Raw genomic sequence first — 20,377 nt, 5'->3', positions numbered from 1 at the left:
GAGTTTGTTGCATGTTTAGATTCTGATCCTGCATTCAGCTTGCACAGGCATATCTTTGTGCCCATGCGGAGATATAATTACTTAAATGGGGCTTTTTGTGGGCAAATCCTTACATCTGCACAGTGCCCTGTTGAAATCAGCAGGGTGTAAGTATCTGCCTTCATGAATCCAGTTGCAGGATGGGGCCTATAGTTGTTTAGAAAATGTATGTTGTTTTTAAATAAATTAATTGAGATATCCTATCTCCTAGAACTGGAAGGGACCTTGAAAGGTCATCGAGTCCAGCCCCCTGCCTTCACTAGCAGGACCAAGTACTGATTTTTTGCCCCAACTCCCTAAGTGGCCCCCTCAAGGATTGAACTCACAACCCTGGGTTTAGTAGGTCAATGCTCAAACCACTGAGCTGTCTTCTTTTAAAAACAAAAATTAAGAGTGGTAAACCTCCTAAAGAGAGAATAATTCACTAGGAAAAAGTGATGTTTCCCAGGAATAAACATACTACTAAGGCAGGGGTGGGCAAACTACGGCTCGTGGGCTGCATCCGGCCCGCCAGCCATTTTAATCCGGTCCTCGAGCTCCCACTGGGGAGCAGGGTCTGGGGCTTGCCCTGCTCCGGCACTCCAGAAGGGGAGCAAGGTCGGGGGCCACTCCATGCGGCTCTTGGAAGCAGCAGCATGGCTCCCCTTCGGCGCTCCAGCCAGGAAACAGGGTCGGGGCTGCGCCACCAGGCTCCCAGAAGCAGCAGCATAGCCTCCCCTTCGGCTCCTATGTGTAGGGGCTTCTGCTCTGCACACTGCTCCCACCCCAACCGCCGCACCTGCAGCTCCCTTTGGCCGGGAACTGCAGCCAAGGGGAGCTGGAGGGGTGGTGCCTGCGGACGGGGCAACGTGTAGAGCCACCTGGTTGCGCCGCCGCTTAGGAGCTGAAGAAGGGACATGCCTCTGCTTCTGGGAGCTGCTTGAGGTACACACCGCCTGGAGTCTGCACCCTTGAGCCTCTCCCCTTGCCCCAGCCCTGATCCACCTCCTGCTCTCCAAACCCCTCAGTCCCAGCCCGGAGCACCCTCCTACACGCCAATCTCCTCATCCCCACCCCAGAGCCCTCTCCCCGCACCCCACTCCACAGCCCGGAGCCCCCTCCCGCACCCTGAACTCCTCAATTCTGGCCCCACCCCAAGCCTGCACCCTAACCTCAATTTTTTGAGCATTCATGGCCCGCCCTACAATTTCTATTCCCAGATGTGGCCATCGAGCCAAAAATCTGCCCACCCCTGTACTAAGGCATTTATAGCCATTATCTGCTTTCCACAGCCCATTTTGACTAATCTAAGGGCTTGTCTACACATAAACCGCTGCAGCTGCACTGCTGTAGCACTTCAGTGAAGATAATACCTACGTCAGTGGGAGGATTCTCCCATTGGCATAGGTACTCCACCTCCCAGAGAGGCGGTAACTAGGTTGACAGGATAATTCTCCCATCAACCTAGTGCTGTCTCTTCCGGGGTAAGGTAGGTTTAACTGCATCGCTTAGGGATATACCAACCTAATTTCTTAGTATAGACCAGGCCTTAGATAGACAGGATGGAGCACTCAGTGTGATAAAACACCTGTATGTTGGATCCCTGTATATAAAAACCTGCTCCTGAATTCTATCAATCTGTTCAACAGCCATGCAAAGCTTATATTCTTTATGTATTCTATGAAAATTTTGTTTATCATTTACTAATAGTAAACATCTCTGGGTGTGCTCTTTACAGCAAGAATTACAAGAAAGAGTTGAACCTCTGCAAGGTTCTCCCGTACCAAAGTGTTTCACTACCTCTTCAACAAACAGGAGAAGAATAAGTCAGATACCAGTTCAAGGCAAGTACTGGTTTTATTGTATGTATAGTTCTTTCTGTTTAGACACACTTGTCCATTAGTTTGCTAATGCATGTGTTCCTAAATTGTATCACAATTCTCGTGCAAATTTAGGATGTGTGTGAAGACCTCAGACTTTAGTAGTGCAATAACTTTCATTTAATTTTTAATAGTGCCTATTTTCATAGCTACAAGCTAACTTTAGACTATTTTAAAACACAGGTTACATATGCAACTCTGGGTGAATGAGAGCACTAAAATTGCCTTTCTTGTTACTGTCATCAGCAGACCTTGTTAGAACAAATATTAATACAAAACAACTAGAACCAGAACAAACTCAAAACAAAACTAAGCTAAATTAAATCAGTTGACCAGGCGCTGGAATAAATAAATGACCTTCATTCTCCTTTGCCATTCAGAGGCCTTGTATCTGAATCTCTGTGAGAAAACTGCTAACATGCAGTCCCCGTTTTCTGATTTTAGCTTTTTTTAATGTAATGAACCACCCTTCCACAGAAGAGATGCCTTTCCTGTATAGTAGCTGTTCCTAGTGCTCCTTCAATAATGATAGGCACCAACTGTGCAGTGTCCCACCAAATCTAATGGGGATATACGCAAACGCATGTGTTTTCACATCCTTGTAACCCTTTGTATAATAGAAGTTGAAGAATAGATAACAGGAATTCTGTCTTCTCCTCTTTCCTCACCCCTTTTTGCCAGTTTCTTCACAATATATTTCTATTGCTGTCCAGCCTTGTTTAAAATGATTTACAGGTCTTCAAACACTTCCCAAGGAGACAAGTCCACAGCTTAATAGATTTTGTTATTAGAAGCATTTTCCTGTTTGCAGTCTTTCTACCTATCCTTCATTCCATTTATCACACTAGAGTACAGCTAAGTGTTAAACTTGCAGTTCTACTTTCTCTCAACTCTCAAAAAGTTATGACAGACTGAAAATATTTCTGGCCTTGTGGCTTATTGGCCTAAAGCTCTTTAATAATTGTTCTTTGCAGCTTCTAGAAGAGGTGTCTGAGACAGGCAACACACTTTTTATTGTGATTCTAAAGATAGATTAGCAGGATATCTTCATTTAAAATTCCCTTTGCCTTTTTCCCCCCCCCCCCCGAGTGCCATCCTCTGTTGCACCTGATAAGTGATTGGGAAGGAAGGCTTTGCTTTGTTTGAAATAATTGTATTATGGGATACAAAGCAGACAGCTCCCTTCCTGTTTTTACCATGCTAATAAGTGACATTTTGCTCACCTAATTGTCCGAGCACTTTAAGAGCTAAATCTTATTCCTACTGAAGTTGATGCTACTAACTCCCATTCAAGACAGTGGCACTGGATCTGACCTGAGATTTGGGGCATATGCAGATACTTGACAGTAGTGAGCCTCCATGTCAGCTTCTGGTTCCTTGAGAACTGTTTTTCTGTACGTGACTAGGGTTGAGTGAGATGAATATATCAATGATGATTAACAGAATAAAAGGCTACCAATGCACTAAAGAAGATATGGAGTTTCTTCGACACATGAAAAACCAAGAACAAACGCAGAAATTGAAGGTAAGATTGTCTGTATTTTAGTCTCCATCTTAGAACGTAAGGATCGGTTTAGTTGTCATTTTTTTCCTAAATAAACTAGGGAGAGGGCACATGGAACTATTGGTCACTTTGTAATAGTACATGTTTTTTAATCAGAAACCAGATTCTAAACCTGTGGTATCACTTTGCTTCCACACAGTTGTGCTCTTCTTTGAGTGATTGCACATATGCATTCCACTCTTGGTGTGCTCCCCTGCCCAGTCATCGGGAATTTTTCCCTTAGGTAGCTCAAGTGCCATCTGCTGCCCCTGCGTTGTTTGTCTTGTTGTTTTTGTAGGGAGAGGTGAATAAAGCTTTAAAAATAAAGCAGTAGTGAGGATCAAATTAGAGAATTGAATTAGAATATGGGGCCTTTCGGTGGTTCAAAGCCAGTCCAAGTTGTTACCATCTAATAGCAGTTTGTAATTTGTGTGAAATAAGTTTGGTCTCTAGCCAGTGGACAGGTAGCTCACAAGACAATGTGTCCTGGTACTAATTTTACTCCTGGGGGAATTCTGCACCACTGTACAATGAAGAATTTGTGCAAAATTTCATGTTTTCCCTGCAGAATTGGGGCTGTAGTGCTGCTGGCCGGCCCGGCAGGGATGGAGCCTCTGCACTCTCTGGCTGACCGGCTTGATCCTTGTGGGCCTGGGAGACCTGGCTCTGGCAAAGGGTGAGGAAGGCCAGGGCCACACCCCGTCCCCTGGCGGGACAGAGTTTACAGAGCAGAACCTGTACCTGGGCTCTGGGAGGGAGGAGGGTATGTGTCTGGGCCGGTGGCCCCACACAGCCCTCTCCAGCACCCCCCAACTGGGATTGGGTTTGTGACGGGTTGGATCAGAAACCCCCTTGGGGTTGCCAACTGATGGGCCAAGACTACTTCTGCCCTTGCTTTCCCTGACCTCCCAGCTTGGGACTTCAGTGCCCTGCCTGGTTTGAGCCAGACCCGCTAGCCTGCTGCAAACCCAGACCTAGGTCTGAACCACGTCCCCTAACAGCTGTAGGCTTAATTGGAGCAGCTTAAGAAGTGTTCCTGTCTTTAACACTCAGATGCTCAAGTCCCAGTGGGGTCCAAACCCCAAATAAATCTGTTTTACCCTGTATAAAGCTTATACAGGGTAAACTCATAAATTGTTCCCCCTCTGTAACACTGATAGAGATGCACAGCTGAGTTCCCCCCCCCCCCCGGTATTAATACATATTCTGTGTTAATAAGTAAAAAGTGATTTTATTAAATACAGAAAGTAGGATTTAAGTGGTTCCAAGTAGTAACAGACAGAACAAAGTGAATTACCAAGCAAAATAAAATAGAACTTGCAAGTTTATGTCTAATACAGTAAGAAAACTGAATACAGATAAAAACCTCACCCTCAGAGGAATTCCAGTAAGCTTCCTTTTACAGACTAGTCTCCTTCTAGTCTGGGTCCAGCAATTGCTCACACCCCCTGTAGTTACTGTCCTTCGTTCCAGTTTCTTTCAGGTATCCTTGGAAATGGAGAGGCTATCTCTTGAGCCAGCTGAAGACAAAATGTAGGGGTCTCCCATGGGCTTAAATAGACTTTCTCTTGTGGGTGGAGACTCTCTCCTATGCAAAGTCCAGCTCCAAGATAGAGTTTTGGAGTCACCTGGGCAAGTCACATGTCCATGCATGACTTAGTTCTTACAGGCATTGTTCACATGCTACCTTGAATGTCCTCATGTAGACTTCTTATGTGGATTGGAGCCTTTCAAGATCCATTGCCCGTTAAGTGCTTCTTGATTGGGCACTTAACTTGCAAATTCCTTTCTAAAGAAGCTGACCTAAATGCTTTACTAAGGTTACTTAGAAATCAAGCAAGTACACAGCCGATATTCATAACTTCGAACACGACACATGCATACAAATAGGATGAATAGATTCAGTAGATCATAACCTTTACATAGATATGTTACATGGCATATGTAGCATAAAACATATTCCAGTTATGTCATATATACATTCATAAACATATTTCCATAAAGGCTTATGGGGTGCAATGTCACAGGGTTGTCATAGGGGTTTCATTAAGTCTCTACTCCTGAGGGAATCATTTTTGTTGTCTGCATTGTTGACATACTTGCTGACAGGCATTTGAAATAAATTACCAAAATAATTGAAACTGGTGTGATTATATTGTGTTACTTTGACGAATAAAATTTGCAGAATTTTAAAATATTGTGCACAGAATTTTTAAGTTTTTGGCACAGAATTCTCCTAGGAGTATGATTTGCACCCTTGTTAGTAGTCTCAGAAAAGAGGCCAAAGATTAAATGCGCACCCTTTTATCCCCCATGCTGATCCCCGTGTGTCAGAACTGAAGCAAATTAGCAGGGCACTTGGGGAAGCTTGCACTGCTGGTGCTCCATCTGTAATGGAGGTCTCCAGGGCTGTCGGTCTGGTGAGAGAATAAGTTTGGGAAAGAGCATAAACAACGAACTGGTTATAAACTGCTTGATCAATGTCTGCAGGATTGAGGTTATAGTAAGAGTATGAACCTATTGACTTAGTATGGGCATAAGTAGGGACCGTGTTTTCTGGAAATTGCTCCTATTGCTGCGTTTTTTCCAAAATGACTCTTCATTTCTAGAATCGGTGATCAGAGGGAGGTGGGGCATGCAGGGTCACCGCTCCACCCCCTTCCAGACTTCTGCCTGGAGACACCTGGTTCATCCCCAAGGCGCAGGGCAGAGCCTGCGGTAGATCTGACACGTGGGTGGGGCATACAGGGTCATGTGCTCCCCTCACCCCCCGATTTCTGCCTAGAGACACCTAACACATCCCCAGGGCAGAGGCTGGGGGCTGGCTGCTGTTGAGCCTTGCTGCCAACTTTTCCCCCTCCTCCCAGCATACAGCTGGCTCTAGGTTTTCAGTGCCCAACATCTGTCCACCACCTATCCTGCACAGCTGACGCCTGCTCCCTTCCCCCAGCACACAGCTGGTCTGGCTCCAGCCCTCAGTGTCTGTCTCCCACCTCCCCTGCATACAGCTGGCCTGGCTCTAGCGCTCAGTACTCAGAATCTGTCCCCCACTCCCCCTGCACAGCTGGCTGTAGCACTCAGTATTACAACACACAACAATATTTTTTGTATGAATATAATGCATATCCAAAATATACATCATATTTTAATTGCTGGAAAACCCTGGCCCTAGTCATAACTCTGCTAATAGTGGGCTTTTTGCACTCTATCACACAGACTATTCACTGTAACATTTGGGTTTAAATAATTAAAATAATATGGAATACCTTGCCAACTAATTTTCTATTGAAAGCACTTGTGAACCTAATGGCTTGAAAAGCTAGAAGGCTGGAATAGAATTCAAAGGGTCATTTTGTCTGTAACCAAATAGTATAGTGTTTGTACAGTAACACAAAAATAAAGCTTGTAATTTACATGACTTAATAAAAATGCCATCCTAGGGTGAGAGAGGCTGATGAAGAATAACTCTATAAATGTGTATAACAGTATAAGCAAAGTCATGTGCAATACCGACTGATGAGGAACCAGCTCCAGTAGTTTCTGATTTTAATTTCGCATGGTGGTTTGGGTTTTGTTTTGTTTTTAATGAATCACAAATGTTCCTAGAAAACGAGGCTGCTCTATTTTTGCATGCTCCAGATTTTTTTAAAATTAATTTTTCATGAGCTGGAAATGCTTTCTATTTTTATATAGTACTAAAAGAAATTGTGTGTGTGTGATACTAAGATGAAAACTTCTTTTACAGGCAAAATATTTACATCTACAAAAGCAACTAACCAGCATGGTTCAGACAAAGGAGCTGCTACTAGCACAGAGAGAGAGAGTGCAAGAAGAGATTGTACAAATGGTAACTGGTCCACAACATATAAACTACAATGCAAGATTAATGCTGCCCATTTTTTTGTTTCCTTCAGTTCAAGTAATAGTTTTTTTTTTTTTTATATCAACTACAGTAACTCCTCACTTAGTCGTCCCGGTTAACGTTGTTTCGTTGTTATGTTGCTGATCAATTAGGGAACAGGCTCGTTTAAAGTTGCGCAGTGCTCCCTTAGAACATTGTTTGGCAGCCGCCTGCTTTGTCCACTGCTTGCAGGAAGAGCAGCCCGTTGGAGCTAGCTGGTGGGGGCTTGGAACCAGGGTGGACCAGCAGCTCCCTGCTCCCCATAGTTCCCTGTGCAGCAGCCGCCCAGCAGGCTACCAATTGCCAGTAGTTCAGCTGTCCCTGCCCCCACTACCATGTGCTGCTCCTGCCCCCTGCCTTGGAGCTGCTCCCGGGAGCCTCCTGCTTGCTGTGCAGGGGAGGGGGAAAGAAGGGGGCTAATGTCAGGGTGTCCCCCCCTCCCTATTCCTGCTCCCTGCTTACCCCTTCTCCATATAGAGCAGGGTGGGGACAGGACAGGGCTCAGGATGGAGAGAGCTTGCTGGCCATAGCTGCTGTCTCGACTTCCTGATTTTTTTAAAGACAAGTACGCTGACCTCACTAAGTACATTAAAGGGGAAATGCACATCTCTCTCTCTCTCATACAGGGTGTGTCTCTGTCTCTCTCTGCCATGCTGTCTCCCCTCCCTCCATTCATGCTGCCTTGTAGAGTGTGAGGCTACATTAACAACAATGTGTTAACCCTTGAGGGCTCAGCCGAGCGCTAGTTCATCATTTAGCAGTAAGGCATTCCCTGGGAAATATCCCACCCTCTTCCACCGTCTGACTTCACCACCTCAACCAAGCTTCACAATCATCATTGCTGTGTACAGTATTAAATTGTTTGTTTAAAACTTATTGTGTGTGTGTGTGTGTGTGTGTGTGTGATTTTTTGTCTGGTGAAAAAAATTTCCCTGGAACCTAACCCTTCCCCTCCCCTCCCCTATGTACATTAATTCTTATGGGGAAATTGGATTAGCTTAACATCGTTTCACTTAAAGGCACATTTTTCAGGAACATAACTACAACGTTAAGCGAGGAGTTACTGTAGATAAGCCTTGTGATTTAATGTTCTCTATTCCCAGAGTATCTTCCTATGTGTGCAGGGGTGGGAGTTTCTTGTGGTACTGAATAGCAACCTATAGAAAACAAGCAGCAGCACTGACAGTTCTCTAGAGAGTGGTTATGATTCAGGGACCCTAAAAGGAGTTGTGGCTTAAAGGATATGAAAAACTTTTGGGTAGGTGTGTTGTGATCTTTGTATTTCATAAGTTATGCAGCATCATGCTGGATCAGAACTTAGATATGGGAAGTCTTCCAGAAATACCTGGATGATGCAGGAAGTAGTGTTACTGATTCAGAAGTGACACTCTTCTTCTGAATTGGTTGCTATTGAACCAATGACAAAGCATGGTGCTAGTGACCTTTATGCTGGTGGAGATGCTGCTTTTCAGATAAGACATTATAACAAAACCTGACCATTTGTGGTCATTAAAAATCTCCTGACTCTCTTTACACCAGTAGGAGTATTAGCTTAGTTCCTGACCAACTTCTAATTTTAGTAACTTTTCCCCTAAACAGTTAAGGAGTGCTGCAGTTAAACTGGTGCTATATTTCACTCCAGAGGTGGGCGAGGAGATATCCAGCCTTCGCCTACTTCATAAAAGTGGTATGAGGCTTTAGCCAATTAACATCTATAAAGCATTTTGTGTAAAAAGTCCTGCTAATTCCTTGTTCTTAATGCATTTTTGTAAATCAGGTAAGATTGTGTACAGTAATACAAAACATCTGTTTGAGTTTACCCTAAGCGGTTATGAAACAAGCCTACATAATGGCTTGGATTAGACCTATTAGTATGAGTTTTCATGGAGTGTTTTACTCTACCAGTATCTTTTGACCAAGAATATATATCTGTATTCTAACATGAAACCTGTTGACTTGTGCAATAACTTTTTCATTTGATTTTTTTGCTGTTAATGAAACACTGGCTTTCTGCCTTCACTTCAGAAAACATCTTATGATAGAACAGTCCAATTTGGAAGAGCCTTCCTGGGTAAGAAAATGGATCCTGCCGCTGTCGAAGCATTGCCACCAAAAGCTGTGCTTGGGCAGCTGAATCCTGTGAAAGTGCAGCATGTTCAACAGCAAGAGAAGGCTGAACTTCAGGCACTTACAAAAGAGCTAAAGAAGTTAAAACATTCCATTGCCCAACTGCCTCAGAAACAGGGAATAAGGTAGAGGAAACCAACAGGTTTAGAGAATTTTCTGGAGGGGGGTGGAATCTTTTTCTAACTTATACACTTAAGTGCAACTTTGTGCTGTATAAACACACCGTGACTAGCGTAGAACTGTGGCATAATGGTAGGCTGAAACTTAAAGCTACAGCTTCCCTTTCCTGTGGGGGGGGACCGGGAAGCTTAACATAAGAGGGGCCATAGTAGGTCAGACCAAAGGTCCATCTACCCCAGTATCCTGTCTTCTGACAGTGGCCAATGCCCCAGAGGGAACGAACAGAACAGGCAATCATCAAGTGATCCATCCCCTGTTGCTCATTCCCAGCTTCTGGCAAACAGAGGCTAGGGACACCATTCCTGCCCATCCTGGCTAATAGCCATTGATGGACCTATCCTCCATGAACTTATCTAGTTCTTTTTTGAACCCTGTTAGTCATGGCCTTCACAAAATCCCCCGTCAGAGTTTTCCACAGATTGACTGTGCATTGTGTGCAGAAATAGTTCCTTTTGCATAATTTGTCTATCTCCATATTGAATTGATGTCTGAACAGTCCTAACATCTTGTCCATTCAGTGGTGGGGGGAGTTTAGCAGCTGTTAGTGTATGCTTTATACTGGAAGATAGGAAATGTCACAAGGCTATATTTGTTTTTTTTTTTTTAAAGTGTTTCTTTTTCTGTCACAAATACAAAACATTAGGGGCCAAATTGTAGGTGCAAGCAAGTTGCTGCATAAACTCCCATTGATTTCACTGTGCCTGTCTCAGAAGAGGTTGCCCAGTTGTTGAGCCCTTGGAATACCTAATTTCACATAACTGCATGCTCAGTTAATGTGCATATTCAAGCAGTCCTCCCAAGGCTCTGCTCAAGAGTTGAATGGCATTGCATTTACTTAAACTTTTGCCAGTAACTCAAATAGCCATTGTTTGGACTGATCTGAGTTCCATGTCCAGTGCTAACTGGAATTACATCTGGTCTCTAAAAGTGAACATGATCTTTGTGCATAACTCCCTTTGACAGTGGTGGCAAGCATGCAGGGTCTGGTTGAGCATACTGACTGCACTAAATGGCCTTTGAACCTTATCTAAGAAGCAGTTTGCCTGGTCTTATAGCTGCTGGTTAAGCTGCATTGATTTCGTTGTGGCTTAAAACCACTGATATATTTGGATCAACCCAAAAAAACTCATTTACTTCTTTAAAGGGTTTAGCCGTAAGCTCAGGTACAATACAAATTCTTAAATGAACTAAATCATTCCCTTTTCATCCTTGTCCTCTTGCATGTCAACACCAATTAATTTAGAAGGCTGTAATTCCATAAAGGTGTTCTGATAATCAGATAGAGGGAGCATAGTAGGGAAATGTTAATGTGTTTGTCTTCCAGGCTGGAAAGAGAGTCTTGTAAACAACGGATACAGGAAGCGAAACACAGCCTACTGCAAGCACAAGTAAGTTCTGTTATCTTACTGCCTATAACCCATCTTGTACAACCCCTCCTCCTAGTAAGTCCCTTGTCTTTCTAGAACACTGTGTGCAGAACTTTAAAGAAATAGAATCTGGGATACAAGGCCAGTGTATGGAACGGTTTTGGGTGTAAGATAATGAGGGGGCAATGGGAGTGCAGAAACAAGTGGGTTTATGAAGAAAAGATGAGGCTTGGTCCATAGAAAGTGGGTGACTCTACTTACCAGTGGCATGATAAAAGGTGTAAGGATTGAAGACCCGTTTCTCCATTCACTATTTCAAAACGTGCAGGTTAAGACTACTGCTTTTTGTAAGGGATGAGGGTAAAACTGCTTACTCCAGGTAAGTGCAAGTCTTTTACACAGTTTTCAAGAATGTTCTGGTTAAAAAATAAATATGATCATATTTGGGTAGCTCAGACCAAGCTGCAGCACCTATAGTTGCTAGTTTGTGGGGGAGCCTCAACCTAGAATTGTAGAGGAAAGCTTTGAGGCTGACAGTGGTGACAAGGAAAACTAAGTTATGGATTGGTAGCAAATTTGGTTGAAATTTTTCTTCTGCCTGAAAAACCTTTTCACTCATCTCTGCAGAGATGAGTAATCTAGTGGTGCAGATCATTTGTGGCCTGTGACTACACTGTAAGCACTTCATGGTGTCATTCTATTTACTTTTCAGTGACTGCAGAAGGTACCAAGAAAACTGTGTCTACAACATGGCTTTTCCATCCCTTCACAGGCAGTGGGGTGTGGCTATTTGAAATTCCAATAATGGCTGGGTGCTCCCTTTCAAAACTCCTTTTGGTATTTAATCTGTAGAAATGCTAGTATGTTTCTGCCTCACGCCATTCCGACGAGCTGCTGTACTCTGTCAATGGGATTATCCACCTAGAGTGTACTTGAAAACTGTTGTATTTTTTTATTTTTACCAGGAAGATGTGGAGAATCTGAAATGCAAAGTTGAAGCAGCACAGTCAAAACTAGCAGAAGTTCAGGTCAGTCAGGCATAAGGGTGCAATGGTTTGGTGGAGGTGGGGTTGTGGAGTAGTAAAGAACGGTCATCGCATGCTTTAACCATTGGCCTACACTGCAAGGTGAATGCTATGCACATACATTTTTTTTAGAGTGAACTCACCCTAAATCTAGGTGCTCAGATACCAGTGTGGTGGGTGCAGTAATAGTAACTATAGTCTGAGCTTTTCTATTATTCTGCTGTGCACACTCTCCCCCCATGTCACTTGGCAGGCTATTCCCTTGGGACTTTTTCAGTGATCCTAAACTGGATGTATATTGATAAAACTTTGCTATGCTACATAGTCAAGCTAAGTAAAAAAGGTAAAGTTACCTTTAGCAGTTGCAGTACTAGTTAATATCCCCAATATTTAGTATAAGAGAATGTATATGATAGTGATGTAAAGTCTAATTACAAAGTAATTGTCAACTTCAAGTGTGATTGCTTTGGAGTGGCAGCAGGCTCACCATCCTTCCATCTGGCTCATTAAGTAAGGGATTGAGGCTAGGTTGAAGTGCACATACAATTACTAACATTAGCATCCTGGACCAGTTTGCATGGTATCTGTGTAGTTATGATAGAGAAGTCTCACTTCAAAGAAAACCCTCCAATCAACTGTCAAATTACCTTGGTTACTAGTGCTTAAATATGAGTCATGTCTGCTGCCCCAGAGAAGGTTCTGAAATACCCAAAGAAGGCAAATATGAACAGTGTAGACTCTGTATCTGCTAGTCCAGCCGTATCTATAATTTTAGATAATATGTATGTATTCTCCTTTTTAGGAACACCTGTGTAATACAAGAGTTGAAATAGAGAAGTGGCACACGTTGAAAGAGAAGACAACTGTTTCTCAGTCACTGGAGAATGCCCAAGATTCTGTCAATGATTATCTTAAGAGAAGACTTAACAGAATCTTGCGAAGAACAGATATCTTTTTAGAAAGGGAAAAAATAATTGAAAGACTTAGTCTTTTGCAATGAGCCCCCCTGCCCCCTTTGCAAAAATCTGATCACTAGGTCAAAGAGGCTTTTAGGGTTGCCACTGTATGTACAGATCTCTCCCTGTTGGGCATCTTAGTTTTCCAAATTCTATAACCTGTCTGAAAGTAGTGCAGATTTGTTCACACTAACAGTTAAGATGTAGCCAGAATCATGAAGATAAAATTTGGGGTTAATGGCTATTTAGTCATGTACGTGAAAGTTGATTTTTAAATGTAAATACAGGTTTGTTCTTTGGTACTATTTTCAGGTAAGGAAACGCTAAGGTGCTCAAATCACTGGGTCTGAAACAGTTAATCATAGTGATCTAGGAGGAGGCATTAAAACCATTAGGAATTTTGCACACTGGAAGGAGGCACTTGAGTTGAGTGTTTAAGTTAAATTATTCAATAAAATATATTTTGATTAATACCTAGGAATTAATTTTAGACACAGTGACACCAGGATTATTATAGTTAAGATGGGCAGTGCTTTGTAATCACCCATCGTGTACAATGGTACAGGGGGAAAAAGCCTTCCCCTAAACTATTTTTGATTACTTGTTTTAAAGTAGGTGCTAATGCCCCACAGCAGGATTTCTAAATGAAGTTAATTACATTCAGCATATTAAAATACAGTTTCTATTAGTAAGAGAGAGTTTGTCTTAAATGTACACACATATCACCTGACACAGAATTATCTAAACTGGCATCAGCCTCCTCGTGTATCATGGAAGAACTAGATGCACCAAAAAGTAAATACATGTAGTCTCAATAGGATAGGTCAGGGGTTGGCACCCTTTCAGAAGTGGTGTGCCAAGTCTTCATTTATTCACTCTAATTTAAGGTTTTGTGTGCCAGTAAAATATTTTAATGTTTTTAGAAGGTCTCTTTCTGTAAATCTATAAACTATTGTTATATGTAAAGTAAATAAGGTTTTTAAAATGTTTAAGAAGCTTCATTTAAAATTAAATAAAAACGCAGAGCCTCACAGCCAGTGGCCAGGACTGGGCCAGTGTGAGTGCCACTGAAAATCAGCTCGCATGCTGCCTTTGGCACGTGTGGCATAGGTTGTCTGCCCCTGGGGTAGATGCTACAATAGCATCCTTGACTCCTACAAAGAATGGAGGAAAGAGCAACTTAAGTGTAGGCCAGAAATAGTGTAACAGACTCCCAGATTTGGTTTAAGGGAGCTAAAAATGAATCTACCATACAAAAGCAGTATGCAAGCCATTCTAGTATTATTAGATTTAGTACTAGTGTCAAGAAAGACAAGGAGACACACTACTCATATCAGTCTAGAATTTTCTTATGATTTCTACACAATCATTCCTGAGCAAGATACATATGTACAATTTATTCAAAATACATAAAAATCTCACTATCTATACAATCTAAAGTCTAGCAAGATATACAAATACAGAGTAACTACAGTACAGGCTGAGGTAAGAAAGTACATTCTGGGAGAACAGAACAGCCATTTTCATATTATGATTTTTTGTATCCATTATTGCTATAGAATAAAGAACCCCTCAGTGTACCTCTGGTTTTACTGTACATGGGACAATGCCACATGTAGTTATGCATCTTACATTCAGTTAAAATCTACAATGCAGGCCATTAGCTCAAGTTTGATGCTGAACTATATGTTAGGCACGTAATCCTGGCATGGTAAAAATGACTAAAATAAACATGTTTAATTTGAGCAGATGTACATTAGCGACATTTCATGCAAGAGGCACAGAGTAAAAAAAAATTTTAAAGTGGCAAAATCAACTTAAAGTGAGCTTTTGTAAACCTGGAAAGAGAATTATAAAATTTTGGCTTTTTTTTTTTTAAAGAAGTCCTGATTTTTAAGACAAACAGTAACAGCCTCATCAACTGTATTGTTCTATAAACAAACTCTTACTGCATTGGAGGGATTTGGCTTCTAGATGTTTTTCTACTGAAATTCTGATCTGCCTTAAAAACAAGTGAATTTATTCAAAGGCACTCATTTCTTATGTGCTATGGCTGGGGTACAGATAGATGTTAGACCCCGCTTTCATACAGCAGCTGGTAAAGCAAATCTTTACTTTTTTCCCTGCAACACTCTCAAGTTATTGTGAAATAAGCTCTGCTAAGCCATTTCTTTTGGCTAAAGCTTTGATATCAATTTTGACAATTCACTAGTTAAATTTATTTCAAAGCGCTGATGTGCGCAGATTGCCCGTAGGTAGCACTACATTTTTTTTTAAATCCAGAATAAGTTTGTCATACACATTTACCAGCTCGTGTCTCCAAACTTCTAGTTTTCTTTAAACAAATAAATACATTTAGGAAAATACCACAGATAAAATTCCCACAACTGGTGATTGTTCTAACAAATATTTATGTAATCCTTTCATTAAACAATGGACTAGTACAAATAAGTATTGGGGCTAGTAATTGAAAGTTTTATCGGAAGGCTGAGGCTTGTAGGCCACTGAGACATAAAATATTCACATTTAGAGGCCAATCCTACAAAACTTTATTTTCATCAGTACTAGTCGTAAGAGTTTGCAGGATCAGGCCTTAAAACACAGTGCACATAATTCCAAATGGTTACTATCACAAATGTGATTAGTCTTAGTACCTCAGTAACAGAAGAAAAATAAGTTATGCATCACATTTTTGTAAAAACTCAGTATCAAGGGAAAAGGCAGAGTAAATCTTTCCAATTTGCAGCAAGAATGAAGTAAGATACTAGTAAATAAATTTTTTTAACATTTGGGATTGGCACAGTCACCTTTACCAGCATTAGTTTATATCTATATTTAGTTGTACATCCAATTATATAGGCCCTGGACAAAAAACAAGGCTCATTTGAATCATGTATCAATAGAAAAGTCCATAAAACTGGGCTACTCTGTATGCAAGGATGTCACATTTATAAATTTTTTCAGTATCCTCCCAACAGTGCCATTATACTATTAAAAAAAAATAAAGCTATTTAAAGAAGTTTTTCACTACTCACCAGTATTTGTTTAATCAAAACAAGCTATGCTTTGTTTCTACAAGATAAATGTCTAAGTGATTAAAACAATTTGGTGGTGGTGTATTTTTTTAAACAGCATCCAGAGAAATTTTCATTTGGCAAGATTAAACCAAGCTATGGAGCTTTCTATCTCCATTTCTCTTAATATGAAATTCAGCACAGCTTTAATTCTAAAATAAAAACACTGCAGGGACAGTTGAAACAATCAAGTATATGATGAATCCAATGGGTTACATAGTAGCTTCTAAACGGTTGCACACTTTAAAACAAATCTCAATTTGTTTGTTAAGACTTGGTTATTTTCACCCTTCATTCTAGACATGAGCAGTTATGTTTACAAGTCCAGAGGACCAAATTTTCAAATGCACCTGTGCCAAAATGTACCCGCAACTCCCCTGAAGTGTAGTGTTTGTGTAAACAAACTGTTGTGTCTATGCACAAACTCCAACTTTCATGCAGTCGTCATTTTATTCATGTGCTTACGCTGGGCATTTTTGTGCATGAGCTTGAAAACCTGTCCCTTAATCTTAAAAGCTCTCAGCAGTACTTGCCTACTAATTTAAACCAGTACAAGTTCTTTAAAAAAAAAAAAAAAAAAAAAGAGTCACTCTTCTAGACCTGCAATTTCCTCAAAGAATGACCAGGTTTTCAGCCTCATTGCAGAGGCAATTGGGAACCTCGGAGGATTCAAATTAGGATAATTCAGTAGTCTCACTTACTAGGGATAAATTCCCAAGTAACAATTGTTAAGGACACTGATCACACTGTAGTCTTTGTTTAGAAAAGAGTCTGACCACACAATGAAATAGTACAGAGAAATTATCCCTAGAAAAGACAGGGGTGAGGTTCTGTGGCCTGCAATGTGCAGGTGGTCAGACTATGTGATCTTGATGGTCCCTTCTGACCTTAAAGTCAACGAGACTTGAGAAGATGTGGTAAAGGTAACAACTTACATTACAAAGCTAACAGATGTTGGGGTTTAGTTTTTTTTAAAAGGAAGCTAAGAACAGTAGAAAAATTGTTTCCTCCAAAGTAGCTCACCTTAGAGATTTCCAGCAACTCCGGATTGCCGATCCCACAAAGAAAAGGTGGAACACTTGTACTCATTCAAGCTCGATCCTGCTTCCGATGAAGTCAGTGGGAGTTTTGTCCTAGAGTTCAGTTACAGCAGGAGCAGTCCCAGAAATATCAAGAGTTTTTGAAGTTCTCTTTGGGGAAACTAGATGTTGGGTTGCATGTGGATTTCAGAAATGTTAAAGCTTTTTGGTATTTCAGGAACCGTATCTTCAGCCAGGTCTAAATTATTGGCTCTCAGGCTATAGCAATGTATCTCTCCTCTCCATGCAGCGTGACTATCAATTGCTGAAGTTCATCTTAGGGAACTCCTCTCTCTCTCTCTCTCATGTACAGTAGTAAACTGGGTGTCCATGATTTCTGAACAGCAACAAATAAATCATATGTATATACCCTCAAAGAAATGGCAGGATTGTTAGTTTCCTGGACCTCCGATATCACATCACATTTTTGTTCAACTCCATGTTACTACAACTTACAATACAAAAAAAATTCAATGTGATTCAAAACTGACATTTTAATATAGTCACCTTCAAAGAATTTTGTTTTAAGAATTCACATTTGCCACCCCCTAGCTCATTCATGACTTACCTCAGTTCTCAACTTCCTGTGAAATGTGGCATGCTCTGTGGTACCTGGTACACCAATTCAACTGAGGAATCCGGTCCAGGCATCCCCTTTGGTGTATCATACAGGGCATGTGCAGATGATGAGCTATCTGTCCTAGCTAAGAGTTTATTGCAAGTTCCCACTATGGGAGGGGCTTGGTTCCCTGTAGCCTTGAAAGTAGAAATAGAAGAAACACCAAGAGGTGCAGTGGGATGACCTGACATGTCCATGATTATTGGGGTTGCATATTCTGGTCCAGTGACAGGCAATGGTTCAGCGTAAGCATGATAAACTTCTTGTACAGGTGAGTTGTAAGGATCCACATCAGCATAGCTTGCTTCTTTTCCCTCTTCTGGTTTAAAGGTTGATCTCTGATGAAGTGTGCCAACGATTCCCCCTACCAGTGGTTGAGCATACTCTGTGCAATGTCCCAAAAAAGAAAATTTTACAGACAGGAAAATTTTTAACTCTAATATGGTGGCATTGTATTAAAAGGAGAAGCCCTCATTGGGAACATTGGAATTATCACACTGCATCAAGCCAATGGTCCATCTAGGCCAATATCTTGTCTCTACCAGTGCCAGATATTTCAGAGGAAGGTGCAAGAAACCCAGCAGTAGACAATTATTATAGCCTCAGCCAATAACACCACCTATAGTTAAGCTTGACAGACACTTCATATTATAAGACCCCGATTTTACTTGCTTTATAACTGCCAAACTTCAATTGCTTGGGCTGAAAATTTCCCATGCTGAGTGTCTGCCCAGCAGGTCTAAGTTTCAGTGAAAACTGTTTAGCTGTTTCCAATACCCAGATGTCAAGGATGCGGTTTTTGCTCTCCCATGAAAAATCAGAGTTTATACATGCTCAGTAGAGTTGTGTTAGTTTGACAGGTCACTTGAGGTGCAGACAAGGAGCCTCGAGGTGAGAGACTAGCATGAGAAGCCCTGGAACTGGCTAGGGGAGAAGCCAACAGGTGGGGAAGAGACTAAGATCAGGAGATGGGAAGACAGGACAGGGACAAACTGGAGGGGACACAGGCAGAAGGGTCTGTGCCCACACTCTACAGAACCTGGAATTAAACCCAGGATTCCCAAATCTCTACATTGCTCTGATGTCAGCAAATAGCTGTGAAAGCCACTGGAAAACTGTCTCACTCATTCCCCTCTAGGGCTGCTCCACAAAGAGGAGGGAACCTACTACTCCTTTCAGTCACTCTGTTAGCTCAAATAGCAGAGGTCTGTGATGTGGAGGTAGGGGTTCCAACCCTGTGTTAAAGGGGTTAATATGATTCCATAAGATGGAATTTGTTTTTTCAGTTTGCCTATTTAAAAATTTAGAGCAGGTCTACACTTAAAACGCTGCAGTACCATGGCGCTGCTTTTAAGATGCTACTACTCTGACAGGAGGGCTTCTCCCATCAGTGTAGTTAATCCACTTCCGCAAGAGGTGGTAGCTATGTTTAGGGGAGAAGCCCTCCCATCAACAGCACTGTCTACGCCAGCAGTTAGGTTGGTATAACTGCATCGCACAGGGGTGTGTATTTTTCACAGCCCTAAGTGACACAGTTATACTGATACACCTCTACCCTGATATAACGCAACCCGATATAACACGAATTCGGATAGAACGCGGTAAAGCAGTGCCCTGGGGGGGGGGGGGGGGGCGCCGCACTCCGGTGGATCAAAGCCAAGTTCGATACAACGCAGTTTCACCTATAACGTGGTAAGATTTTTTGGCTCCCGAGGACAGCGTTATATTGAGGTAGAGGTGTATAAGTTTATAGTGTAGACCTGGCCGTAGGAAGTTACACACAAAACTAAGTTGAGAGAGAACATTAAGGTTGCAAAAATACTCAAAAATTAGGATATGCCAGAATTAAGATTGCTTCTCATAACTATGAGAAGACAGAACAGGTAGGGAGGAAAGCAGGAATATATCAAAGTAAAGTCTTGTGCTCTCTCTCTCCAGCACAAGCAACAGGAGATGAGGGGTAAAACCAGATTTCAGCTATAGCAAATGCATGCAATATAAATCATTTCACACATTAAGCCAAAATACACGGTCCACAACAAAAACCAGGTACCTGCAGACTCAGTCTGTAAGATAGTTGGGACTTCTCTTGGTCTCAGGTGACTAACTTCACTGTTGCTATAGCGAACAGGGGTTTCTTCATGCTCTGCTGACTTGGCAGGAAGAAACTGCTTCATGCCTTTCCACCACCCTTCAAGGTTTTAGAAATAAAAGATGTAAGAACTTACAACAATGCATAATAAAAAGTCGGTGGTAATTCATTCATATAAGTTACTAAAGATGCTAAAAGTATCACATACCTTTCTTAGCCTCTGTGAAAACGGCTTGCCTTTCCTCCCTCCCTCCCCCCGGAAATGACAGGTCACGAAATTAGTTATCACTATTCACAGAACACCTGGAGCTTATAGGCTACTTTACCAGACAACCATAAAATTACATTTAATAAGTTATTGATGTCCAATAAATCTGTCTGACAAAAGTCAGGAGGCTCAGTAATAAGGCTTCCACTCAATTTTTGACTGATACCATTTCCAAAGCAACAGGGACAGAATGAAGAATCTAGTCCTGAATTTCTGTGTTACCACCATTGCTGGTCCTACAATACAGA

The 20,377-nt window shown here is 41.7% G+C and overlaps 2 protein-coding genes across 5 annotated transcripts in view; one reads left to right on the top strand and one right to left on the bottom strand.

Moving 5' to 3' along the window:
• Positions 1-1,760: 1,760 nt before the first annotated feature.
• On the top strand, positions 1,761-13,154 carry LOC112109166. Its single transcript, XM_024203567.3, has 7 exons — positions 1,761-1,862; positions 3,305-3,423; positions 7,187-7,288; positions 9,368-9,594; positions 10,974-11,037; positions 11,982-12,044; positions 12,844-13,154. Exons 2-7 carry the CDS (start codon positions 3,316-3,318, stop codon positions 13,039-13,041), a joined length of 762 nt encoding a protein of 253 aa, XP_024059335.2. The 5' UTR covers positions 1,761-1,862; positions 3,305-3,315; the 3' UTR covers positions 13,042-13,154.
• DCBLD2 (discoidin, CUB and LCCL domain containing 2) overlaps positions 5,606-20,377 on the bottom strand; it is a 70,048-nt gene continuing 55,276 nt past the window's right edge. Inside the window, exons 14-16 of one of the 4 annotated variants that reach the window (XR_003370151.2) lie at positions 19,823-19,960; positions 17,095-18,154; positions 5,606-5,858 (exon numbers count right to left, since the gene is read on the bottom strand). Coding sequence is in view for 3 of the 4 variants with exons in the window: in XM_026658977.2 (XP_026514762.1) it covers positions 17,727-18,154; positions 19,823-19,960 (566 nt within the window). In the remaining variant the exon portion in view is untranslated. Of the gene's footprint in view, positions 5,859-14,874; positions 18,155-19,822; positions 19,961-20,377 lie in introns of those variants that run through there. The other 3 variants (XM_026658977.2, XM_026658978.2, XM_024203587.2) reach the window with 3 other exon arrangements.

The sequence above is a fragment of the Terrapene carolina genome, unplaced genomic scaffold, assembly GCF_002925995.2.
Source record: "Terrapene carolina triunguis isolate 2854851 unplaced genomic scaffold, T_m_triunguis-2.0 Scaffold558, whole genome shotgun sequence".
Lineage (NCBI taxonomy): Eukaryota > Metazoa > Chordata > Testudines > Emydidae > Terrapene > Terrapene triunguis.
Note: the sequence above shows the minus strand (reverse complement) of the source record. Positions and strands in the feature narration are given on the sequence as shown.